This window comes from Pomacea canaliculata, linkage group LG3, assembly GCF_003073045.1.
Source record: "Pomacea canaliculata isolate SZHN2017 linkage group LG3, ASM307304v1, whole genome shotgun sequence".
Lineage (NCBI taxonomy): Eukaryota > Metazoa > Mollusca > Gastropoda > Architaenioglossa > Ampullariidae > Pomacea > Pomacea canaliculata.
In genome coordinates this window covers 13233356-13260706 of record NC_037592.1, presented here as the reverse complement: position 1 = coordinate 13260706, position 27351 = coordinate 13233356, and the positions used below count along the sequence as shown (strand labels likewise).

At 35.2% G+C, this 27351-nt stretch overlaps 2 protein-coding genes across 4 annotated transcripts; one reads left to right on the top strand and one right to left on the bottom strand.

The window, feature by feature from the left end:
- Positions 1-466: 466 nt before the first annotated feature.
- LOC112559834 (uncharacterized protein KIAA2013 homolog) lies at positions 467-14733 on the bottom strand. The gene is made up of 14 exons (XM_025231286.1): positions 14557-14733; positions 13915-14012; positions 13252-13374; positions 12650-12778; positions 12228-12286; positions 11878-11970; positions 11046-11119; positions 10325-10465; positions 9894-9996; positions 8335-8403; positions 7793-7992; positions 6952-7329; positions 6570-6694; positions 467-6248 (listed from the first exon to the last, which is right to left on the bottom strand). The coding sequence occupies exons 1-14, from the start codon at positions 14679-14681 to the stop codon at positions 6064-6066; spliced, it is 1902 nt and encodes a 633-aa protein (XP_025087071.1). The 5' UTR covers positions 14682-14733; the 3' UTR covers positions 467-6063.
- A 152-nt stretch (positions 14734-14885) lies between these two features.
- Positions 14886-26769, top strand: LOC112560415 (Bardet-Biedl syndrome 2 protein homolog). 3 transcript variants are annotated; one of them, XM_025232270.1, is made up of 22 exons: positions 14886-14963; positions 15272-15495; positions 15963-16190; positions 16938-17063; positions 17596-17658; positions 17916-17993; positions 18145-18249; positions 18589-18675; positions 19272-19349; positions 19682-19748; positions 20011-20108; positions 20316-20621; positions 21193-21249; positions 21382-21415; positions 21558-21621; positions 22328-22435; positions 23785-23908; positions 24207-24335; positions 24477-24614; positions 25214-25326; positions 25602-25750; positions 26076-26769. In XM_025232270.1, the coding sequence occupies exons 2-22, from the start codon at positions 15379-15381 to the stop codon at positions 26174-26176; spliced, it is 2370 nt and encodes a 789-aa protein (XP_025088055.1). In that variant the 5' UTR covers positions 14886-14963; positions 15272-15378; the 3' UTR covers positions 26177-26769. The 3 variants fall into 3 exon arrangements, with proteins under 3 accessions (XP_025088055.1, XP_025088056.1, XP_025088058.1); XM_025232271.1 differs by having other exon boundaries at positions 14914-14963; positions 15262-15495; XM_025232273.1 differs by having other exon boundaries at positions 14954-14975.
- Positions 26770-27351: the final 582 nt, after the last annotated feature.

The window sequence follows — 27351 nt, the reverse complement described above, 5'->3', positions numbered from 1 at the left end:
GCTGGTGATGATACACACCTGCTACAGCATGAACACTTCTCACCTCCAGCAGGTGTCCACAAATACACAGCGAACGTCAGAATGTAAAATTCTCGTTGACAAATAATTCTAAAAATGTTTAAAAATAAGCTACAATGTGTGTCATCCTCTGCTACTTATACCTACGAGAGAAATTCGCTTTGATCCCCAGCACCATCGTTTAAAACTCACGATCCCTATTCATTAAAACCATGTCTACGTTCGAAGCTTTTAAGTCAAAACGAATCTCTTTGGTAAAAAAAAATACAAAAACAACACTTAAATCCAGCGAACTCTTCTGCTCACTCATCGAGATAATTCCCTTCCTTCGTTCGTCTCGTACACAGACGTCGATGATGAAGCAGTCATTAAAATAAATTTAGACCTATGTGATATCTTCACAACAATAAATACACAAAAATCACCCCCACTCTCTTTCACACAAAGGCTATCATAGAAATCTTTATTTGTCTTATATTTTCACACACACCACTGAAATTCTCCCAGAGACCATAACATTCCCTTCACACCATACACTGGCAATAAAATTCAAAAGAAAAACTTACAACCAGAACCATCTACCTTATGGAGACAGATGGCCCACACTATTTAAAAACCAAGTACATACAACAATAATAATACTAGTAAATGTTTTAGCTTGATGTAACTGAAACAGTAACTAGTAATAATAATGATTTTAATGATTACTATGTCCTTTACATGAAATTACTTATGGTGATGAAGAATGATGTCATGGATAGTCTATTTATTCTGCCTCCTGTCAACAGTTCATGACAGGAAAAAAAAGGCTGCTTCGTAATTTCTTATTTAAAAAACACTTTCTCTTTAACAACCCCTTCTAAATGCTTGATGTCAATTTCCAACAGTCTACATGAAGATGTCTGCTAATTTGTGACTGAAACTAAAAATGCTGAAGCAGACATATTTATTGATCCACTGGATCCTTTTCAGTCTCTTATTACTGGAATGGACATCATCTTGCACACTCAGTCCTGATAACTTGTTTTTTCAATTGTTAACAAATGACACAGAAATTGAAAAATGACTTATTATTGACGTTTATCAAGGGTTCTCTTTTTTTCTTTAAATTTTTGGCTTTTCTTACTTTAGATGAAAAAATTTTAGAAAATATTTAATTAGAAATTTGCTACTTGTTAAAAGCAAAGGCAAACATATTTAATTACTCACATAAATGGCACAGCGGAATAATTTAGCATGTCAACAAATGAATTGATGCACTTGACAAAAAAAAAAAAAAACCACAAAAAAACCCCAAAAACCAACAACACTGCAACACAATATCTCGGTTGTATATTTTGGTCTGCAGTCATAGATTTTTTAAAAAATAAATGTATGTCCTTTCAACTGTGTACAATCGAAGACAAGAAAAAAAACTTTCTATACAAATCATTTAGGCTGCTTAACTAAGGTCAAAGTGCAGTTTCATTTAGCTGCTACATCACTACAGTCTTTCAGGTCAAAGCTTCAGAACTGAGCTGATAGGCATTTATTTAAGTTCCAGTATAAGATTCAGAAATCCTACAAATTAGAACACTTCTTTTCCACTAGCTAGCACCCACAAGCAGCATGAGTACTGTTAGGGTGCTCAGTCTGAGGCTGTTGTGATATTACAACAATATCAGAAATTGCTTCTTTCTGTAAAAAGCCCAACATGAAGGACATAATGCCAATGTTTGAGTAATTGGATTCATGCACCTGTGTACATGGGTGAAAAAAAACAGACAATACAAGTGGAGTGTCTGAGCTACTTGCAGTGAAATTTATAACTGAAATCATCATCGTCAATCATCATCATCCAGATGTGAGCTCTAGTTAATACAGTAGAAACAGAAGGTTTCATGTGGTTTGTTGGAATTTATCACAATCATTAGAAGGCCTATAAAACACCCTATAAATGTCCTCATTCTTGTCGAGATAGCTAATGAGGGTAAACAAAACTTGTGACCAGTTTTGTGGGAAAAAAAATACATGGATTGTACTTATAAGCTATTTGGACCATGAGCATTTCTATTCCTCAACTAGAATTAAAAAATTGTAAACACTAATTTACATCAAAAGCCAAGTCATGTTATCTGAAAGTAGTCTCCCTTGCACTGAAAATAGGATTCCAAGAATCAATAAAACTTACCATGACTTAGGCAGAAAACAAATATGGTAAGCGAATATGGGCTTAGCTGTGCCTGTTTACGTGGTGCAAAGCATCTAGGTGAGGAATCTCATTGAGCAATTTTTGTAAGCTGTCTAGCAATCAGATTTTTTTTTGTCTAATAATCTATTAGACCTTTATCCTTGATCATCTTCTTTTCTAGCTGTATAATCACAATTAAAAATAACAAAAGTAAAAAACCTAAAAAGATATTACTGAAATAAATCATCAAGACGGGCATCTCGAGGAGTACAGGTTAGCAAGTGTGCTACGGACCAGAGGACTTGGATCTACCAGAGTAACACGAAAGAAAAGGTTGACCAACAAAACACTTCTGCTCCATTTGTGACATTTTATGAAATAACACAGTTCAACATACTTACCACTTTACCACTTGAATCATTATAGTAAAGTTTCAGAGCAGCAACACTAAATTGAAAAATAATGAGTTTATATTTCACACATATTTTCTGTTTACAAATACATATGATATATAATATTAAAGCTACAGATATTTACATCTTTCAAATCCCAGTTTATTCCCTATTTTATTTTTTTTTTAACTTTTAATAAGATTAAAATGGCAAGCATTAATAAACATCTCTATTCCCTCTATCCTATCACAGCCGTTCAACAAACAACAAAAATGAAATAAATGTGCTTAAATTATTGACAGTTTCATGAGACATGTTGTGGTTAATATTATTACTTTCAATAAGACAAACCATAAAAAAAGGAGGAAAAACCCCGCAATACTTTAGGATGCCTGATGCAAGGGAGTAAACTGTGCTTAAAAAAATTACGGGTGTATTTTACAATATTTTTTTTCTATTGGACTGAATCCAGTAGCTATGTGATAGATTTTTAGAGGTTTAGCCATTGAAAATAATGTCTTCCTTTGCTGTTCCATATTTAAGTCTTAAAAAATACACTGGCAAATAGGAAAATGGTGGTGTCACTAACTCGCTGGAGCTTTGCACGTTTATAACAGAAGACCATCAAGAGAGATACAAATTATGTAATTAATCACAGTTTCTTAGGAGAAAATTTCAGTTTGATAAGCTAGATGTTGGATATTAATGATCCAATGATTCAAAACATCAGCTGACATTCTGAACACATCCCTTACTTTACATAACAAAACACATATTCTGCATAATTTATGAACTGATATTTTATCAGGTGATTTTACCCTGCATAATTATGGTAAATACACCCACATGCAAGAAACCAGAATCCTCCCACAAATGATATGCATTTTATAAACCAATACTGCAAAAAATAACATAAGCAGATGTAATGACATGTATAAATCCCATCACTCTTAACTTAAGCAGAATATGTCCTTCCACTATGTACAGATTATAAGATTAAAACAGATGTGCAAAATCCAGGAATTCTAGGTCATTTTATATAAACTGATACTTCTATATATGTACAATTGGTCATCATGTATCCCACACATCAGAGAGTTCCCTTCCTTAGCATTATCACCGTAAGAAAATTTTTCTTGCATCTGACAACCCATTTGTAGTTTACAAAATGCAAATCACAATGTGAACATAAGTTTTTACTCACACACACACACATATACATACTCTGACATTTTTAAAATATGGGACTATTAAAAATTCATGTAACAAATGAAAACTCTATCAAGGTCCAGCACATGACAAAATATGTTTCAAAGCCACTCCAGTGTGAAGTGACTGTCAATTATTATTAAAGTAATCTGGAAATCATTTCCACATGAAAGAACCCCAAGGCTTAACAAACCACAAAATTTCTATTTTATATCATTCAAACTTCTGCACATACCTAAATCTACATTTCAATGAAGTGTTACAGCTTTAGATTTTTCTTAATAATTGCAAATAAAATGACCACAAAAGAAAAATAATTTGCAGAAACACTGCACTCATAGTAAAAACATGTCCTTCTAAGGTCTTCCCAACATTGCCTAAAGGCATCAATACTGTGTTCTTCTTGTATTATCCTAAGAGAAAAACAAAGTTCACACACATATGCAATATAAAGCAATGATTGAAAATTTTGTCTGAATGAGTATATTTAGTCTTTTATTCCTCAAAAGTTTTGGCTCTTGCAGCAATATGGTAAAAACAAAAAGCTCACAAAACTTGCATGAATGTCTATTAAGTACCTCTAATCATGGAATTCGATGCCAACACAAGTTACAGGTAACATTAGAGATAAGCCCATTATTATGAGTTTCTGACCTAACGCTACTGAAGCTTCCTAGACTAAGTTCCGATTTTGGTATTTTGTTTGTTAATGTTTTGTACAGTCAGGAACTAAGATAATATTACAGCAGAGCAACTGGCCTAGCAAAAGTCGTGTCATGATAGTCTTCATGAATAGTGTATTACACTGCGCCACTGGACCAACTTTAACATTCTAAAATATTTCACACCAAAGAAATAAATCGACTTCAGACATGACAGCTCAGCAATAAAATTAGCCACGGAAGAACTGCAGGTCACATACTTGCTCATTACAGTGGTGTTCCACTCACTGAATGCAGACATGCAGTTTACGAAAGTTAAAAAAAAAAGTTCAAGATCAATAAGCCAGAAGGCAAACTTGCAGACCAGATCTTGCAGCTTCAAGTACATCACACTGATCAAGGCTGGACACAGTGAGTACGATGTTCTGAAGCCATTTAAATATTTTCTTTCTTTTCATTACTGCTTGTGCTCATCTAGGTCAAGGAAAAACATTTTGAAAGCGGGCTATCAAATCATTAATGTTCTAAACTTAGAACCACTTGAAACTTGAACTTGCATCATATTGTAACACATTAACAGTCATTACCGGTCTGCAACTGTTTACTTGAAGCTGCTTTTGAAGAAAATGCAGTGAGTCTCCAGATATCATGATAATGGCATTAACTATCACCTGAATAATCATTTACAAGTAATGTTACATGCATTGAGAATGGCTATGTTTATTATGCATCACAGTAAATTACATTGTGCAGAGCCAAAAGTTTGATAAGTTATTTTTTCTATCACATCAAGCATGTTTGCATCTAAAAGGGTGTGAATACATGTAGAACTACAAGAAATTTCTAAATTTTTTTACAAGTCAAAAAGCTAGCATGTGAGATCTAGGGCACAATCACATCCTTTTCATGCTAAGAAAGACCATTTAAAAACGGTCTAGAATTTATGAATAGCTATTAACATCCAAATGACAGCATGTGTAGGAATCAAACAGATTAATGCATAATTATCCATTTGTTTGAAAGATTTTCCACTGAAAGTTTATTTTTTGTTAGGCTGCTAAATTATTGACAAACTTTTGGCACAACTTATTTTTCTTGCATCTTGCATGTTTCTTTCAGACACTCCACAATCCTATATGCATATGCATACAGATATTTATACACCTACACAACATTCACAAAATTCAGATTTATACTGGAATGAAGGCAGTTTAAGAAATGAACTTTAGATTAATAGTCAACACGTTATGACATCCTTAAAGCATACATTTTACATTGCCAAGATTGTCTCATATTGATTCATAGGACATTTCATACATTTTATTTTGAGAAGCAGTCTTGCTGTAATGGTGCACTTAATGGCTGAGTTAATGGAAAAAAATTACTGCATAGGGGGAACAAACCCATCTCTTTTTGAGTAAGAGACTCTCTCACAACATCAAACATGCAGTATACATTTCTTCTGAAAGAAAGAAATTTAACTTTCTTTTCCATCACACGTGAAACACTGCTATGCATTCGACAAGATCTGACATCCTACCTCCCACCAACCCCATAAGACCAGTCTTCCAAGATTCAGTACAGACTACTGCTACTGCACATGCAAACATGGTTAAAGGTTGTAGCGGCCACGATATCGGTCCTGTCCTTGGCAGTATTCATTGTAGACAAGCTTGAAGAGGAAGAGGTGAAAGACGGTGATGAGGAATGCTATGGATACCCAGAAGAATGTGGGCAGGCCACCAAAGTGATGACCATGTTTGTGCAGGGCAATAATGTGATGCTCATGAGCTGGTGCTGTTGGGCAACATAAAAAAATAAAATATGATAGTAAGAGATGACAACCAATGGATGAGCTTTTTCTTTTCCTTTCATTTTTCTTATGTTTAATCTCAGTAATACCAGGAGTAGTTCTTACAACAGTCACTAAGTTCTGCCTTCTCAGTAGCAGTCATGCTTATTGTCTTTATTACAGTAGCCTTCACTACAAGACCTCACCTCCATATCCACATACATATGTACACATGTAAACATGGACAGCATGAAAGCGACGACACACCCATAAGGACAGCATGTAAGCATGCACACATCACCACCACATACACACAACAGTATTACCTTCAGCTATTTCCTTGACATGGATTGCATGCTTCAACTCCTCCATGTGTTGTTTGTCAGCAGTGATGTACAAAATCCCAGTCAGCGGCTCTGTAAGTTTTACTGGGAACTTCTGCCACTCATTGCTGGAAATAAGCAAAGCAAAATGCTGTTAAAGCCATTTCACTGGAATATCACATTTTATTTAGGTGGGGTAGGTGGGTGACTGGAATATCATATTTTCTTTAGGTGAAGTAGGTGAGTGACTGTGTGAGGTAAAGACCTTTCTTGAAGTGCTCTTTATAAATGTACAAGGGGCAGCAACCCTGTCAGCAGAATGTGCATGAGATGCCAATGAATAGGAACATAACACCGTCTCAAAATCCATTTGACATTCCTTCACCTCAACTGAATAGGTGCATCCAGACAGCCAGCGTCGCAAGCATAGTATGGCTTATCATTTCGATCCAAGGAGACAAAAAGGCTGGCCTTGTTGTCCTCACCCAGCACTACAGAAATGTTGACGTGGGTGTTGTTACCATAGTTGATGCGACGAAACATGTAGTCACGATGGAGCTCACGAGGGTGGGCGTTAAATTCCAAGTGCTGGTTGTGAAAGTGCAGGGGTCCAAAGGACAGTATCAGGGCCTGTAGCACACCTTCAGCTCCTGACTGTACCATGTATTCACACCCATGTTTTTCAAGGGTTATCATCCATGTCGTAACTACTCGAGCTATCTGGTCTTCATCTACTGGATCTATCCATAATGTCTCTGCTGTCCTGAAACAGGTAGGCGACACATTCTCAAGGAAAGCAGCATGCAGTTCTGTGAAAATGATGGACACTAGAACATAGAATGATGCGCAATGAAAAACAGGTGATACAGAAGCTCTGCCTTCAAGGACATAATGATTATTAATTACATTCCATATGCTTGTACCCTTCTACCCTTCTACATTTATCTTCTTGGGAGTCCTTTTGTCCATCAAATATTGCTTTCAGAAGTTTATGAATCTAACATCACAGTGTATATTCTGGAGTGAAACATTCCTTAACCACATCAATGCTCATAATGCATATTCTTGGAATGAAACACTCCTCACCAATGATTCAAAACTCACAATGTGTATCCTTGAAATGAAATATTTGTCAACAATGATGTTAACATCATAGGGTGTATTGTTGGAGTGAAACATTTCTCAACTATGATAGTAAAAGAAACACTTGCTTCTGCTTGACTCACAGTGTGGAGTGACCTTGATAACAACGATCTGGAAAATACAGGACTTTCTCTATTGCATTCCTCTCCCTCTTGCTTGTGCTCGCATCATGCATGGGGGCTGGCACATTGCTGAGGATATAGTAAATGGTGCGGTTGATCTTATCACCATTCAGAACCCCACTGGCTTTGGAGTAACTCAGAGAAAATCCACTCTCCCATAGCTGTTGACATAAAAAAAAATTATTACACATGCAGCAACCAAGTTTGTATAGTAAATATATTACTACACAAGCCTTCTTCCTCTTATCATTATTAAAAAAGTATATGGGAGATCAATGAGGCAAATCAGTTGAAAGGCAGTCGCAAATCATCTTGGTCAGACATCTACTTTCTGGACTATTGGTATCTGAGATATCCAAATATCCATGACTGAAGCCTCTATCATGGCTGACCCTTCCTAGCTTAATATCAGACTCAAGAAATTCTTTCCTGATGCCATTGTTCATCTAAGAATAGACAGTTTTTCTTATACCTAAGTTAAAAAAGAAAGAAATATTTCATACCTTGCCCCACACTCTCATATGATTAAGACGAAGATGCTTTTCAGCAAAACTAAGTCCTTTTGCCATATCCTGTTGACAGAGCATTTCTGTTATGTTACAAAACATAATGAAGTGAGCATGCTACATATTTATGTGTATGTTAGGGTTCAGACACAATTTAAGCAAAATTGTAAGAAATGAAATAGCAAAAACACGTTCAGTTTTTAAGGTTAGACACCGGTCGAAAAAAAAATTTTTTTGTTTCACGGGATAGCGCGGATTTTTTTGTATCAGCTATTTAGCCCTTGAATGAAGTTTCAAAAAATGGTTTTACTGCACTCGTCGCGCTATCGGTTGCCATGGAAACAATCCAAATGGCGCCAAAACAAACAATTTTAAAAGCTAACTCCTTCTTCAATTTTGTGAGTAGACTCAAAATTCTTTTTGAAATAGTTACCTAAAAGACAGATCTACATTTCTATGATAAATATTTGCGAATTCCTCTTAGTTTTTTTTAATAATTTTTTTTGTAAAAAAGTGTGTTAAATTTTAAGAAATTTTGATGGACTACTAAGTAATTTTTAAAAATCTATCATAGAAATGTTTTTATATGTATGAAGAAAAGCTCAACCAAATTGCAGATCTATATCTCTTGTCAAAAGAAGGAGTTAGCTTTGAAGTAAACAGTCTCTAACCAACAGAAGCTGAGAAAATGAGGAAAGAAAAACTGAAAGTTAGTAACTACTAAACTACTAAATATTTTTTTAAAAGCTCTCATAGAAATGTTTAAATATGCATAAAGAAAACTTCAACCCAATTTTAGGCCTGTTCAATGCCAATATAAGTTATAAGCTTTTGAACTAAACAAGCTTACTAAAACAAGAAACTGAAAAGGCGAAGGAAAACAAAGTGAAAGCTTAGTAACTACTAAACCACTAAATATTTTTAAAAGCTCTCACTGAAATGTTTACATATGTATGAAGAAAACTTCATTCAAATTTTAGGCCTGTATCACATGTCAATATAAAGTTAGGATTTAAGTAAACAAACTGTAACAAAAACAATGAACGGAAAAAGCGCGAGCAGAAATATCAAGCTTAGTAACTTTGTTTTATCTAAGCCTTTCATGTAATTTACCTGCTGAATGAAAAATATAACCATCTTTCAATGTGATGAAATGTTTTGTCCATTGAGCAACACTAGAAGTTCTCATGGTTTTTGCCATCTTTGTCTTTTGCTATCTTGCGCGAACATATATTGCTTCCAATTTTTAGCATCTACTGAAGTAGCATAAGTTGTGAACATCAATTAAAGAAATTATTTCAAAAGCTATAGGGGAGTTATGAATCACCCTTATAGGGGGCTGACAATGAAGACACTGAATGGGATTTCTGTTTGTTACATTTGGTTGGAGTAAGACCATCCAACCCCCACCCAACCTTTGTTATAATGATGTAGGATTCCTGACAAAGGCATTGCAAGTCACCTCGTTCAACCACAAATAGATGTACTGGGTAAAAGTTCCAATGTGAAAAGACAAAATTTAATAGCACCTTGAGTGTAAGCTAATAATTTCATACCTGTTCCACCTGATTCAACAGGCTGGCCATGTAATTTGGTGCTTCATTTTGAGAAATTGGTCTTGTATAGTTGACAACTGTGACAAAGTGGAAGTTGACAGTACTGGAACAATATAAAAAGCCCACAGAAATTGAAAATTTGGTGACAATGACAACAACACGAGATGATAATGGTGGTGGTGTGATGGTGAAGTTGCTTTTCTTTTGTGATATACACATTTTCTAGACTACAAGAGATGGTACTGACAGTTTTAGACTGTCCAACTCGTCTGTTTAGTTTATCAAGATGGAAGACACTTTTTTAAAACAGCAATTTATTCAACATCCATTGCGACTTACATCCAGAAAACAGTAAGTCTTAAGCACAACTCTCAGCACTGACTGCCATGTTTTTCTCAAGGCTATAAGCTGCAAGTTCAGGAGACACATACCTTCCAGGCATAACTGTTAAAGTTGACTGCTCTACAGTGGTACTCCCAACAGCAGCTGCCACAACAGAGTCTGAATCTGAAAGCTGTATGACTCCTGAGGTGAGCCGGTAGGACACAGGTTTGCCAGCTTGACTGTTTATTCTGGATGTAGAAAGACTTCATGTGACAATTTTTAATCTTTGTTTATAGTTTGCTATCCATAACCAAGTTCCTGGCATCCCAGTGGGAATAAGAAAGAAGATAATAAAAAAGACAATGTGAAGTAAAATGCGACAGAGCAGCAGAAGACATCATAAATCTGAGACTCTTACATGAGAAATGTTGATAAGTGTTATAAAAAAATAATTTTTTAAAGAAGTCAATACAATGCTCAGAGAACTAAAGGACCAGAAACTGTTCTGGAACAAAACAGCTTAATTTGTTACTGACAGAAAAAAAAGGACAGCTGGATTTGAGGTAGCTGGAGGGTGATCTCCACATAGTCATCTCATCTGATACAGTACAAAGAAGAAAATGGAAGTATTAAGTATTAAGTGGATTCCTTATGCACCCCTTTAGGTATGAAGAGGACTATGTAAGTAAGTAATACAATGCTCACATACTGCCTTTCCCTCCACCTCAACTCCTGACCCCACAAAAAAAAACAAACAAAAAAAAACAAAACACAAACAAACAAACAAACAAACAAACAACAACAACAACAAAAAACAACAAAACTTACGTTTTCAAGACACTGGTAGCATCTTGCCATCCTGAAGCTCCAATCTGATCAAATTCAACGGTGACTGCATATTTCTGAAAAACAATAATTTTACCATTTTAAGTCATCGTATTTCCATTACATTTCCTTCAATTGGGAAGGGAATAATCTTTATCATGTTAAACCAGCTAAGACTGAAATGTTCGTTTTAATCCTTTGATAACATTTACACAAAACACAGTATCCTTCTGATAAAATTTTGTCAAAAATTGTACCCTTAAACAGGGCTTCTGCCAAGGCTAAATTCTTTGGGGTCCCAGGGACCCCTTCTTCAGATTTTTAAGGGGTCCCTGTTCTTCACCCAAATTTGAAGGGGACCCCATTGACGAAAATTGAAGGGGTCTTGTCTCTATCGAATTTGCTGTCCCTCAAAATTTTCTTGTTATGATTCACTTAATGTAAATTGATATATAACTATAAATTTATGTTGTTACAAAAAAATCGAATATTTCCTATACTTAAAAGTAGTACAAAATTAAACTGTTGTGCTGCGTTAAGAGGCAGGTATTGGTTGCTAATTTGAACATAGATTTCCAGAATTGGAAAAGTAATGGTGACACCATGAAGGAAAAGGTGACTTAATTTCAATGTCAGTTTTTCAAAAAGTATGGATATTTGCAGTAGTGTAATCATGAAAGAATTATTTGAATTTAATGTTTGCTGCCTTTTCAAAAACTTCGTGGTCAAAGATTTCAGATCTACTCACTTATGTTTTTTTAACCTAATAATGAGTCAGGTCACCAGAGTAGTGACTGATCCTCAACACATGTTTAATTTCCTTCTCTGAACTTACTGTTGGATTTTGAACTCGTATGTCTTGTATCAATAATGAAGGGTGTGAGCGATGTGCAAACACTTGGCTATCCACATACATGCATCCTGATGGCTGAAATAGAAAAGCCAAGCAAGTCACCTTTAGCATTTTAGCTACAGTTCAATGCAAACAACTTGTCATAGAAACATCAGCCAGTACATCAAAACAACTTCCATGAGCTAAACCTTTATGTTTTTATAAATTAACCTTCATTGTCAGAGAAATAAAAACTAAACCTCTAGAAAAAATGCATATGCTTTCATGAAACATCTAAAACAAAAAACAAAACTTTTTTAAAATGAAAAACAATGTTGAGAGTTTTAACTTACATTTTGCACTGCTTGTATTTTGTAGGCGATGCCTGATTTAACATCCAGCACACTAGCTTCTGCAAAATTACAACCCGAGAATTCAGCAATCTTCATTTACAGCTCTGGTAACTGAGGACAGCCTAACGATTAAAGAGTAATTGAATGATGCAATTTATACCAGTGACTAGTGACATCGACAGTATGAAACTACCAAAGAAGTAAATGTAAGTTGATATGAGTTTTTATGCTGAGCAGGCAACAAATGCCCATTTCATGACATATTAACGGAACAAAGTCACTTACATAACCTTAAAAAACTTTAAAAAATCAAGACCAGCAAAACATTTCTGTACTCTCAACATAAAATTCATGACTGCACTAAAGTTAGCTTCCAGCCTAATGACGACACAAATGATAATGAAATGAAACTTGAACAAGACCTTTTACAGTCTCTTTCTGTACAATGGTTTGAATAACAGGCCAATATTTCACAGGAAGTGACAATGCTCGATTGAGTCGAATATAAAGCCCATTCTGAGAGTTAACAGCCACTGCCATTTTCCCATTTCCTGAAAAATAACAGAACAAGTTTTGTATTGCAAGACAAAAAAAATTAAACTGGGCATTTCATGGCACAGTGGAAACAAGTCTGTTGTTCAGTCCTTAAACTTCGCATATGCTCTTTGGTACTTTAATCTTCCTTTTCTATAATAATAGTAATGAACACTTTTCCCGTGCTTTCCAGTGATTTGATCATAGCGCTTTACAGAAGTGATAGACCTACCCACATAATAACCGACAATCATGCACTTCTAGTATCCAAACTGCTCATGTGAGTACCTCTGTCCCTGACACAAAGCTCTCACAATCCAGTTATCTGCTCCTGTGAGTATATTCTGTCCTCGGACACAACAGATCTCTCATTTATCTGCTTCTACACTTTCATCTCTCATCTCATGATATCATCAATATTAAAAAAAAAAAAGAACAAACTAGTCTCACTAGTCTGGAGACAACAACCAGAAGAACAAGAAGCACTCACCAACATATATAACATTCTGTTTGCTGGCATCTGTTTCCTGGTCTAAGTGCACAAAGGCATTGCCCTTGTCTACTGCATCTTGGAACTCCAGCAGCCTGTCTTCTAGGCATCCTCTTGTTGTATCTAGCATAAAATGGAAGACCAAACAACTGACTGGAGGGGATAAGGACCCTATTTCAAGTTCAAGATACTTAAAAGAAGTCTGTATTTCAAATATGTTTCATTCTTATTAACATACACAAGATGAGTAATAAATAACAATAAGCGGAAAAGGTGGGAAGGGTGTGAAAAAGGGAGAAAGTTTCATTGGTTTGCTGCACAGTAACTAAAAGCAGCTGTTTTTGTTCGGGTGACAAGAATAGTTGTAAGACGGTTATCAGACAAAGAGCAAAGTTGTCTGGCTGGGATATAAGGGCAGAGAAGTTCAGAGAAATAGTCAGGGCAGGAGCCAGCAGACAAATTAAAAATCAAGAAATCAAGCTATAATTAAATATATAATTAAAAAGCTTTACGTCTTGTACAAATATTGTCTTTACTCAAACACTGAATAATACTACAAAATCAAATACTTAAATTTTATATACTGTTATTTCAGAAGTGTTATTTTCTAATTCTTTACTTAATTACACCAGTCTTAACTAAACATAATTTAATTGTGCTCACCTGGTTGGTAGCGTTTCTCTTGACTGCTGAAGAGGTAGGGCAGTAAATAGTACAGAAGAACCACAAAAGCTAGCGCAAAAAGTACAATCTTCTTGAATCTGCACAAAAAAAACAAACATAGGTACCCTAAAATTTTAAGGATTAATGTGTGAAAATGACAAACATTATCAATGACTCTTTCTGAGTAAAATCCACAAGAAATTCTAAACCTAACAACAAATTTCATATATATATAAAAGTGAATGTGTGAGCCGAGAATAGATAAGTTGGTGCAACCGATACCTACACTTCAATACCTAAAATGTGTTATATGTGTTCAAAAGTTAAATGCTACATGTAAACATATGCTTTTTTATTTTTATTTTTGCAAATTTACTTTGATCTAATCTGCTTCGAAACACGTAGGAGTGTAAAAACGATCACTAATTTACACTAATTTCTACTCTATGGAAACATAGATTATGAAGTGCTATATTTTTATATCTGAAGGAAAGAAAGCGACCGATGAACAAACCCTCTGGGATTGTACTTAGTTACTATTGCTGTCGGGGAAAAAGGTATCAAATGAATCAAACATCGCAATGATTATTTAAGGTCTCGATCATTTCGAAAGCAGCACTTAACACACCCTTGAATTCATACCTGCTTAAAGAATTAAACCACAAAATGGCGTTTTGCACAGTTCCCTTCACCCACATTTGTGCAGTTCTTGGTAGCACATAAAAACAACACGAAATGACAACATTTAGAAATGAAGCATTCTTCATTTCCTTCGGACGTTGCCTTCGTCAACACATAGGTGGCACCATATTGTAGTTGCACACTAAATGTTTCCAAATGTTTTCAAGTATTAAAACTTAAATATATTTAATTTAAATATCTCAGAAGTTAAATACATATCGTTTTTAATTTTGGCTTCCATATAGTTTCAATAGGGGTTTATTTATTTTCATCCACATAACATCCACATTGTCCTTATGACCTAAGCAGCGTTCCATTACTTCCGCCAATTGAGATTTTTGTTTACCTTGATTACTGGAATCTGACAGGTTTCTCCTTCTGTAGATAAATGTTTATAAATTGAAGCTTTCTTTAAGCAGTTTTATTTTAATTATTTTATCAATAATATGCAATAATATCAACATTATTCGTGTTATTATTAAGGTTACTTATAATTAGAAGGCAGATCTCTACTTGGAAAAACGAAGGAATAAATACAGAGCATTTCTGGTCGATTCTCAATGGCTTACGATATTGAGATCGAGTTACTGAAGTGAGCACTTCACTCAAAAATCACACACTGTCTTGTTTGTAAATGTAATACTATTATATTTGGGTTATTTATGGTCATTTTCAGGTACGGAATGAACGAAAACGTAAAGCACACGACGAATGCGTTATAGGTAAAAGGAAAGGTAAAAACGGATTAAAAAAAAAAAAAAAGACGTTTAACACCCAGCAGCCATGCTTGTTCCAATCTTCACACTAAAACTAAACCATAAAATCACCCCACGAACAGTCAGTTTGGGCAAATTTGATGGCATCCATCCTTCACTTGCATGTGGGACCATTGGTGGAAAGGTATTATTTGCTCGTTAATTTTTATCATATTTTAAAAGCATTGACACAACCCAGTGTGTGTGTGTGGATGCAAAAGTACGTGATGTGCTGGTATAAAGGACATGCAACTAGCCAGTTTAATCATTACTCTGCTATTGCTAGAGGAAGAATGCCTTTCAAGTTAAGCATATTAAATGTTTAATAAATTTTAGGGTTATGATTGAAATACACCTTGATCACAGATGTTCAGACTTTATCGTGACACCATAGCACACACCATTTCTTTAAGCTGCATGAGGAGTATAACCTAGAGTTAAGACATTCTAAAGACCATTAACATGTGTCATTTGCCTGAAGTAATAAACAGTTTTCAAGCTACAATAAAGCACTGATACACTGCTCCATGATAAGTAGTGATATATAACAATATTTTAAAGATGATGAAGCTTAGCTAGAAGATATAGATGATATTAATTTTTTTTTTATAGGTTCTTATCCATAGTCCTCACTTAAAGACCACACGGCAGCAAACTGATGGTTTTGGAAGAACTCCTGAAGTGTCTGATATAAGCCTTCTCAATATAAACCAGCAAGTGATTTCGCTTGCTACAGGACGCCTTGATCCTGAAGTGCCTTGTGACAGCCTGCTTGTAGGAACAGCAACTAACCTCATGGCTTATGATGTTGACAACAATACAGATCTATTCTACAAAGAGGTTCTAGTTCTCTTTAACATCTTCATGTACTTTCTTCTAAAGAAAGAAGAAAATACTGCAAATTTAAACAGTCATATATCATTTGGTGTAAGGAAGCAACTGCAAATCATACCACAAAAAATCTTTATAACGAAAAGAGACATGGGTGGCTGCCTGTAGTACGGTAATATTTTATCTTCCCTTTATTAGAAGTGGTCACCTGCAACACTTCTTCCCCAACCTCTCATGTTTTGATTTGATCTGAGTGCTGACAGCCTGTCAGGTGAAGGAAATATTTGGGGAAATACTTGGTACCCTTCTTAGTCTACATACAAATAGTCCCATTAAATATAACTTTAACCCTAAACCACTTTCAATTTGAAAGAGGAGACATCTTTTACATGTTTGTACATTTTATAAGACCCTGTCCTGGAAGGATTTGTTTTGGTTTAGTTAAGGAATAAGATACATTCCCCTTGTAGCTTTGTAGATTGATTTATTATTAACATAAAGAATTTGCAAAAGGTGGTCTGACTGGTCCAAAATATAAAATATGACTCACAATACGCATGATTTCCAGTTCTTAATACTTAATTTCAAGACTTTAACCACCAACACAAAAGATTATTACTAATACTAGTAAACATAACATTTCTGTAATAAAATAATGGTTAAAGGGGGTTGGTTCCATGCAAATTATTTATCTATTATTTGGAAATAAGACTATCAGGGTTATTTAATCATTAAATTGGTGCTTATTTTTTTCAGGTACCAGATGGGGCAAATGCCATAGTAGTTGGTAAACTTGGTGGTATAGAGACACCCATGGCAATAGTGGGAGGAAACTGTTCTATTCAAGGATTCAACCGCAAAGGAGAGGAAGCATTTTGGACGGTGTGACTTGCTGAAAGAATTTCCTGCCATCAGTAGTAGTATTTTTTATTTAGTGAGAGCAAATAGTACTGCATTTTCCATTTACGGATAAATAGATTTTTACATACTTTTTCTCATATTGCATTAAGTTGGTACATATTATTAATGCAGTCAGTTTTGCAAATATATTTAACTTAGAGAATATGCCTTATAAACTGATGTAAGTTTATTGTGGACCCTAATTGCAATTACTTTCTTATTGATAGTGTTAGTTAGCACAATCTAACTTAAAAAATATCCAGTTCACTATGCTAATGGAAGCAACTGTCAATGTTTATTACACTCTGTATTAGTTTGGTCATTTCAGCTGTTATGACCTTTTCTATGAGGGTGAATCCAGTTAGATTTGCCTAAATGAAGCTGGAAGCAGGCTTATTTACATCTGGAGAAGCCTTTGTTTCTTTCTCTCTTTCTTGCACACACATGCACATATAAAACTTGCATAAACATAGTTTATTGTTATGGACTCTTTTTTTTCCTTTATTTCTTTCAGGTGACTGGTGACAATATTTGTTCTTTGGAGTTGGTCAACTTTAGTGGGGGTGGCCAAAATGAGGTGGGGATTATGTGTGGGGTAACGTATTATCATATACTTAGGTAACAGCATTTGCCAGCAAGGGTACTGTTGTGCTCCATTACCTAACAGCCTATGTTTTGGTATTTCCTTTTGCCTTCCTTTTACATACTTTTGATATCAGTAAAATCTGAAAAGCTGGAGCTAGTGTCTGTGTCCCACTGTTTATGAAAGAAACTTGCAATAATAAATCACATTTTGTGCATGTTGCTCAAACTGATTTCGAATGACACTTGCAGCTGGTGGTTGGATCTGAAGATTTCGACATCAGAGTCTTCAGGGAAGATGAAATCATTGCAGAAATGACAGAGACAGAGGTCTGTAAAATTTCACCTTGCATTTCCCACACCCAGACTAATGCTTTCACTTCCATGTTACTTATCATGTTAAAAATAAATTCAATATAAGCAGGTACCATGCAATGAGATATTTTATTTATCACCGATATGAACTTTTGTTTACTTGAAGGCAATCACATCCCTGTGCAGAATGCATGACACTCACTTTGGCTATGCACTGGCGAATGGCACAGTTGGAGTCTATGATCGCACTACACGATACTGGCGCATTAAGGTAGACATAAGTGCTTAAGTGCTTTTTCTATTTAAAAGAATGAGTGTGATAATAGAAAATTATGCATTTAGTTTGAAAATGGTTAATTTACTATTCAGTCATTTCTTGTTTCTTAAAGTTTACATCACAACTTATGAGTTTATGTGTGCTGCATTAATGAGCACAGATTACTGTGCTAAAGTGAAGATACATCTCCATTCAGTGATCAACACAGGAAGTTTTGTTGCCTGTATGTTTAATATGTCTATAAAGATTTAGTGTGACTATTTGACTATTTACCAGATCAGAAAGAAAAGTCCATTTTATGATTTTGCTTTTTTTAATACATATATATATAAGTCCAAGAACCATGCTGTGACAATTATGGGCTATGACCTGGACAATGATGGGGTAGAGGAGCTCATTACTGGCTGGAGTAATGGAAAGGTTTGTGAAACTTCCTTATTAACCAGTTGCCTCACAGCTCATGGAATATCCTTGTCACTGAAGTAAAAGCTCATATACAAGGTTGTGACTGTAACTTTGCAGAGAGCGAATTATAATAATAATGATTGAATTTGTAGAGTGCACATTCCTGTGTGAAAGTAGGCTCAAAGTGTTGTGCAGGAACATTTACAAATGAGTCAACAGTTAACTGTACAACTAAGAAACTTAGCTAGCAGCAGATGAATGTTAATAAGATTTTTTCTGCTGATGTGGAGATCTGGTGAAATGTAATCAAAATCAGATATGAATACTGCTAGTAGGAAGATCATTCATAGAAGCATATTATTTTCATTTTAAAATATTACCAAAGATTGTAATAAATAGCTGCAGTTTAAAGTTCACCTTTTACTCAAGATGATGAAGTTTTAAATATTCTCAGATTTTGTGCAAATTATCATAAACACCAGACATAGTTTCGTGTGGTATGATGGTTAGGATATATACAAGCCTGACACCACAGTGAAGAGGTTAGAGATTTTGCAGAAATATTAAACTGGTGTCATCATAATGCTGGTACAATTCTAATTCTTCTTCAGATTGATGCCAGAAGTGACAGAACTGGTGAGGTCATCTTCAAAGACAATTTTAGCCAGACTGTTGCAGGCATTGTGAAGGTATGAGATGCAAAGATATATTTAAATACTACAGTTTTTCTGCAAAGCTACTTCCATGACTTGATCAGCAAGAACCTTTTATGAAGCAAATTAATAATTACTATTATGTATTTTCTCCTGAAATGTGTATTTGCAGTCATTTATGAATAGTCTAAGATTAAATCAACCCAAAGAAAATATTGCTTTAACCATGAAAGATTAATAAGATAAAGTTAGTTTGAGTAAAATAAAAGCACACTTCTCCTGCAGTACATTAATGTAAGATCAAGTATATTTTTGCAATCTTAAGTTTATGCTAAAGCTGAATAAACTATACAGTTTTTCATCACTAGGGAGATTATCAAATGAGTTCTTCCTCCACACAAGAACAACTGATATGTGTGTCTGTTGATGGTGAAGGTGAGAGCTCTCTTCTGAAAACCTCAAATAAACTTTTTTTTTAAAGCTTATCATACACAAAAGTCTAGGCAAACATGTGTATAGCTGTATTTGTATTTTTATGTGTGTTTGCATACTCTATTATTTTATCCGAAACACCACTAAAATTGTGCTTGTTTTGCAGATTTTTTTTTTCTAAAATGTAGCATTAAATTTATCATTTAAATACTAAAGCAACCAAAAAAATGAAAACAAAAATCCAAAATATCTACTTTGTGAACAGTTCGTGGCTACAACCCAGCCCAGGCAGGTGTGACTGGAAACTTGATGGATACAAATGTTGAGCAGGACACTATTAGAGAACTTAGTCAGCGTAAACAGGTAAGGTTGAAGGAGAAACTTGCATAACTTGTTCACCTATTTCACAAATTCAGGCAATGAACAAATGGCCAACTTTATTAATAGATGTTAGGCAATTTTAACTTGGGAAGTGTACTAGGTTACAAACAAGAAAGAAATGATAATACAAAGTGTCAGTAACTACATAGCTTAGGTGTGCAACTGATTGCTTTTGATGTTGTTTTCTAGAATCTTCTTCTTGAGCTAAAGAATTACGAAGAAAATGCCAAAGCTGGAATGGCACCTGAACTGGCATCTGGACTGTCATCATCTGTGATAGCTGCTTCTGGAGCAACTGGTGGTGGTGCTCGGGGTGCCACCACCCTGAGTGCCAGCAGCTCTGTCATTGGGGTTGGTGGGAGACCTGGTGTGAGTAGTGGAGGGGACAGCAGCACAGGGGATGCTGGTAGCATTAGAAGTACAGAGACTGTGACTAGCTACAAAGTAGGAGGAGCCATTGGGGAATATGAGAAGGCTGCCATGGGAATGATTCCGGTGAGTTTATATCAGTGTTCTGGTGACATTTGAAGAAATTATGTTAATCTTAAACTGGGATTTATGCTTATAACTTCACTGCTGTAAATTTGTCACTGTGAGGGTTTATAGCAGGGGTGCCCAACATATGGGCAGCTCATTTTAACAAGACACAACGTAATTTCATTTTGAATGTGATGATTCTGGCAAAACCGCCATGTTCTGGCTCAAAAAATGTTATATTGTATCCAGTGTGGCCCTTGGACAAAAAAAGGTTGGGCACCACTGGTTTATAGTCATGCCAGAAATTGTACATTTCTGTAACACCAGTGTGTGTAAGTCATAAAGATCTCTCTATACATATAGATGTTAAAAAATTGTTGTATTTTGTTTTAAATCCATGTGTGCACATCTGTGAGTGGATATGGGGATTTAGGGATGTGGGGATGTGAAAGTAGATGGAGAAAGTTGAGTGTATGTGGGATGATACATATGCACACATATGTTTGCATGTACTCTTAAGAAAGTTCAATTTGAAAATATTTGTTTTGTATTTAATGTTATATCTACTATTTGTTTTCTGTTTATTTAGGCCAACACACAGTTACAGACAACGCTGTCTGTAAACTCTGGTGATGGCACCAAGCCAGTAAGTTTTTTATTTCCTAAAGGCACTTTTCCATTTTGCATTCTATACTGTTTTGCATTTCACTACATTTTAATTTGCATTTTTATTATTTATTTTTGAAAAATAATAAATATTTTCATTTCATTGTTTTAGCCTCGTGTGGAACTTTCCATCAGCACCACCAATGGTAAGTAGATTTTTTAAAGAGAGTTATTAATTGACTAAACACACCAGTTTCATTAAATTATGTTCAACTATTCTCCTTAAATGTGACAATGAGTGGACTTCTCTTTAAATTCAAACTATATTTTATTGTTTTTCTCTTTCAGATACCATCATCCGAGCAGTTTTAATTTTTGCAGAAGGAATATTTGATGGTGAAAGTCATGTAGTGTAAGCTATTTTTTCTATCATTAACTTAGGCTGATTAGAGTCTATTATGTTACATGGACTGGGAGCTTGATAATGAGGGCAGGAATCCCTTGTGCTTGAACATATTCCTTGTGAATGGTACTGGTCTTCAGCATGAAATGGGATAATCTACCATATAATCTCTAAAACTTTGGTTTCAATTCTAGCAATATAGAAATTCATAAATCTGTATAGAAATCTAGATGTTCACCATCAGCATGGGCTTGTTATTTTAGCAAAAACAGTTAACCCTTGCAGTTTTATATACAAAATATAGGTAAACCAAAGCATCATTTGGAGTGACCTTATTTGACCCCTCATGCATTGTTAAGCCTGAATACTGCTTGGGTCTTTTTTTTAAAATAAACTTTTGTGTTTGAGTCATGCCCATGGTTAATGTCAAAGATGTTAAATATTGTCAGCTTTGTTTACACCTTTTTTACATTCTCAGTCATCCAGTAACATTTCATGATTAATTTCATAGTACATTGCTTCATTCTGCCATTAATGTCAAAATTATTATTGTAAAATAGATTTCAGCACCAAAGCATATTGAAAAATATGTATTGAAAGGGTGTATTTTGTTTTTTTCCTTCTTTGTGGTAGTGGATACAGTCAGTACATGCACTAATACACTGTTTGGTAAACATGTTCTTCTATGAGGCTTGTGTTGATGTGTCACCTTTAGACACCCTAGTCCAAGTGCCTTGTCAGGAAGTCTGAAGGTTGCAATAATTCCACCAAAAGACATTCCTGTCGATCTTCATATCAAGGCTCTTGTGGGACACAAATCCAGGTGAGGGGTAGCTTATTTACTTGATGTGGTTTTGTCAGTTTAAGTAATCTTACTGATCATCTTCCTGTGATCCAGAAACCTGACTTTAAAATAAGTCCAAACCTTGTTTCTTCATGAGCTTTACCAGATGACTCAACTGTTAGGAGCTCAGGGATTACAGCTGATCTTTAACCAAACAAGTTACTGTCCTGATCAGAGTAGCTAGAACCCCTGGCTGCTAGAGCTTCACTGTACCCAGGTGTTTTCATCCTTGACCTCTGTATAAGGCTTTGTTAAAAAGAACTCGTCAGTCAGGGGTGTCCGGTAGTGTAGAGGTTAAAACTCTCACGTCACTGCAGTGAGAGTCTGATGGTTCAGATCTTTTGGGACACTCTCTGCATGTGACATCTCAATGTTGCAACATCACCTCTAGATTGTCAGCAGTCAAACAACAGAAAACAATGTCAAAATGTAACAGGAAGGGACAGGATTAGTGAATCTTTAGATTTATTAAATGCTAACCTAAACAGCAGTTGGATAAAAATAAAAAGACTCAACTACTGGTTAAAGATGGTATAAAAGACCAATGTAGAAAAAGCCAAAATATTGGCCAAGACTATCCACAATATCAGGCTCCATCCAGATTTTAAAATGACAAGAGAAAGGGCAGAAAGACAATTCTAACCATCTCTAAACTCAGTCCAACTACTGCGGCAATAGAACAGGCATTAAAGTAAACAAAAAAATGGATAAGTCCCAGGATCAGATCTCATAACATATGGAATGCTCAACATATGCACTTGAATAGAAAAATGCACTTCCTCCAATTTTTTAATGAAAGTCTAGAAAGTGAATCTTTCAAAATAGAAAAGAGTGACAGTAGTTCTTCCTAAACCAGGGAAAGGTAAAACAGAACCTACAAGCTATGGGCCAGTAGCTCCCCTCCCCCCCAGAAAGAAAAAACATTTGAAACTATTATTAAAAGTAGTCTAAACTAAACATTTCTGTGGAATTAACAGTTCCTTTCCACCTTTCCACAGAACGGGCAACTTTAGGAAACACAGTACAACAATAAACCATGTTACAGCCTTACAACAGGAAATAGTAATACCCTACCTGACTCAGCCTTTGGCGACCATTTTGCATATGGTTAGCTCATCTCAGCTGCAGGGCATGCTAAATCCTCATAATTATTACTGTGGGTATGCTGGCTTGTCCTGGTAGTTGTTCTCATAATAATGTGATTGATAATGTTCATGAAGAAATAAACTTTTCCTCGAAAATTCTCTTTCATCATTGCTGACCAGTTCCTGCTTTTCTTCTTTTTTTTAAAAAGAGAGAGAATTTTGTTATATTTATTTGTTCTTTAGCACACAGTTTCATGTGTTTGAGCTAACACGACAACTGCCAAGGTTTTCCATGTACTCCCTTTGCCAAGAAGTGCCAGAGCCTCGCAGCTCAGTGACTATGCAGCTGAACGAGAGAGTGCAGAGAGTGAGTGTGATTAGCTGTGATTAAATTTCTTGCCATTTTTGCATATGTGTGGTGCTAAAGATATAAATCTGATTTTATCCAATGGTTTTCACAGATAACTGATCATAAAGACAGGAAGACTGTGTTTTCTATTCACTAGTCTGAGCTGGCCTTGAACATACAACCTTTTGCTCCAAAGTTAATCAGTTTTTTCCTTTTTTCCTTTAAAGAGTTCTTATTTCATTTGCATTTTTCTTGCTTCCAATCCTAAAAGCTTAAAAGGTAAAAGCATTCTACTGTATTGACTGATGTGTCCCAGGTCTTCATGTGGCTAAACCAGAGTTTCCTTCTACATGATGACTTAACAGTAGACACAGAAGTCAAGGTCTGTTTCATGTCACTTCGGGGTTCTGGGCCACTCATCATTCGTATGGACCAAATGGGACAGGTAAGTTCAGAGTGCATATGAATGCAGCGTTTTAGTGTGTGAGACAAAGAGTGATGAAGTCAAATTCTAGCTGGTGGATTTATATACAACAATTTCTCATCCTCGAGAAGATGAAAATATTACATCCGAATTCTGTTTCAGTTCACCATTAGGACAGATGACATGGACCTAGCAGGAGATGTTATTCAATCTCTTGCTCAGTTTATGAATCTGGATGACCTTCTGACAACTGCTGATTTTCCCATGGAGATTGAAACACTGAAACAGATTCTTGTCAAGGTTGAAATCATTTAATTACCTGCAATCACATATCTCTTTTGTTAAAATCAATTTTATCCTGTTGATTACAAGCAAGTCTAAAATTACCTTCATGCAGTCAGAAAGATGGCATATAACAGCATTTCAGACCAAACTAGCACATCCCCTCCATCCCAAATTTCTAGCTGTTGCTATCGGGCAGACTACAGAGTGCCACATGTGCGTAAAAAGCTGCCTACCAGAGGTCCTTTGTGCCAGCAGCCATCACTATCCTGAATAAAAGGCACAAGACTCGTAGGTTTACCATTTTACCTGGCATCCTCCTTAGGAGGTTCACATGTATGTGTGAGAAGGTGTTGCATGCATGTTGAATGTCTTGTATGGGTAGGTATGTCTGTCCATTTTGTTGTATATATATAATTATATACTCATATTATGTTTGTATATGTGCTTGGGTTTGTGTGGAAAAGAAAAATTTCTGTCTTGGACTTCTTCAGACAGACAGTATAGTAGTTTGATTTGATTAGTTGAAGATTTTAAGTTTATTTTTATTTTCTACTTGGGGATTAAAAGCGATTCCTATTTAATTAAAGTGCAACATTTGTTAATAAAAAAAATAGGTGGATGAGTTCCACAGGGTACGCCAAAAGTTGACAGCAGAAATGGCAGATCATTCAAACCTGATCCGCAGTATGGTTGTTCGTGCAGAAGATGCTCGTCTCATGGGTGACATGTAAGTAATACAGCAACCAACCTTAATTAATAATAGCTTTAGGTTAACATTATAGCTTTTAGGCACAACCAGCTGTTATGTTCACCACTAAATTTCTTCAAAAGATGATGGTCAGCTCAACATCCACCATACAAGAAATACAATTTAAGGTATTTTACTCCATAGACAATTTATTTTGAATGCAGCATCTAAAAGCCAAGCAACGATTGTTGACTTAAGGATTTGTTGCACACTTGTGCAGCTGGAAACACCTGATTGTTTGTCAAATGTCACAGGCGCAACATGCGTAAGCGTTACGTAGAGCTGTTTGACTTGAATCGTGATTTAATCAATGGCTACACCATCCGCTGCAACAACCACCAGGAACTGTTGGCGTGTCTGAAACTAGTCAATCAGACCATACAACGTGCAGGCCGCCTTAGAGGTTAGCGAATGAAAATTAACTATAAAGGCTAAAATCAAAGGGCTCACAAAATTAAGTTTTCAGGCCACAGTTACAGAAAGCAGTTTTTTTAAATAATTTTTAACATGATTCATTGTGAGAAAAAGTGTTGCCATTTAACCAGTTTTTTTATCTTTATGTGTTTGCTCATCCATCTTTCCTTTCTAGTCCATAATGCATCTCATTAAAAAAAAATAATTATTTCATTTAATGCAATTCTTATCAGAAAAATTAAACTCTTAAGTGCCAAAATCTTATTTACATTTTCTGAATACAGCAGTGCATTAGTGTCTGTTATCTTTTGCAGTTGGCCATTACAAGACTTTGGTCATCAACGCTTGCAGAGGTGCTATCAAGAGTAACAACACTTCATCTCTTTTCAAAATAATTCAGACAGGGCAGGCTTAGATAATTTGTTATGAGTTTGGGTATTTTTGTGAAATGCTGGTGTTACCTCCTGTTACCTTATTTTTGAGCAGCTGAAAGCCATACATATCATGAAATCTTGAAATCATTTCACTGAAGAGAGTCATTTGTGATTATTTTCTGAGTGTGATATGTTTGTGAATAGATGTGATGGTTAAAAGTGAAATTTTGAGATGGAAAGTTATTGCACTAATTATTATACCTTTTAACAATTCTTGCTAACAAAATAAAGTTTAGCAACCCAATTTTTTCCATTCAGTTTCAAGAGATGTCATTCAGACTTTCTGTTTCATTGTGAAAAAGGAAAAAGAAAATTTTTAGAATAAACATTTCTATGTATTTGTGATACAGTTCATGGCCATCGTAATCCGTCCATTTTGTTTCATTTACAGCCTTGTTAATATTTGTTAAAAACATTTTACTGAAGACGACTCTTTTTACATTCAGCACAAGTGAATTTGAACTCATTCAAGTTCTAAAATGATTATGTACTCATTTTGTGGAGTGGGTCAAATTATTTAAAAATAGTAGCAAGTAATTTTATTAAATTTTAAAGTTTGAATTGTTCTAAAATCTGTTTGTGTTTTTTTTCATGAACATGTGCATTTGATTAGAAGAGAATTGTAAGTCTCCATATGTAATAATATGTAAGAATATTCAAGAGTCTGTCTTTTCATTTTATGCACAGCTAATAACAAAGTAAAATAGCAGCTAACATGACAAAGAAGAGCAGTAAGAAAATAAAAGTTCTTTACTATATCAGACTAATGCTTATTATGTGTGTCAGTAGACAGGAAAAAAGCAAGTTGATGAGTCATACTGGATAGAGTTTGCAGATGACTGGATTACATCAAGGCTTTGCAATTTTTAGAGTAGACACCGAATAAGCAGGCCAACTAAATTATATGCATTCTGGCTTTGGCTGCTTAGTTTCCAATACCAGACAATAGAGAACATTACATAGTAGCAAGTCAATCCTAAGTTTATATTCATTTTAGTGAAAAGAGTTCTGTTACATTAGCGAAATGTCTGTTGTGTTAACCCCACCCACCACCTATTTAAAAGTATTGGATAGCATGTTCTCCCTCCAATGGTTTTAGCTAGGTGCAAATTTTTTATAATGACTGGGTAAAACTCAATGCTAAATAACTATTTTC

Bases quoted from the DNA above. Each gene is read 5' to 3' on its own strand.
- LOC112559834 (XM_025231286.1), bottom strand. From the start codon at position 14,681: ATGAAGAATGCTTCATTTCTAAATGTTGTCATTTCGTGTTGTTTTTAT. The intron at 8,404-9,893 runs GTATGAAATTAT...CTCTGTCAACAG, and splicing joins TGTTGAATCAGGTGGAACAG to GATATGGCAAAAGGACTTAG. The intron at 6,695-6,951 runs GTGAAGGAATGT...GCTTATTTCCAG, and splicing joins GATGCACCTATTCAGTTGAG to CAATGAGTGGCAGAAGTTCC.
- LOC112560415 (XM_025232270.1), top strand. From the start codon at position 15,379: ATGCTTGTTCCAATCTTCACACTAAAACTAAACCATAAAATCACCCCA. The intron at 17,064-17,595 runs GTGTGACTTGCT...TATTTCTTTCAG, and splicing joins GAGAGGAAGCATTTTGGACG to GTGACTGGTGACAATATTTG. The intron at 22,436-23,784 runs GTGAGGGGTAGC...TTTGTTCTTTAG, and splicing joins CTTGTGGGACACAAATCCAG to CACACAGTTTCATGTGTTTG.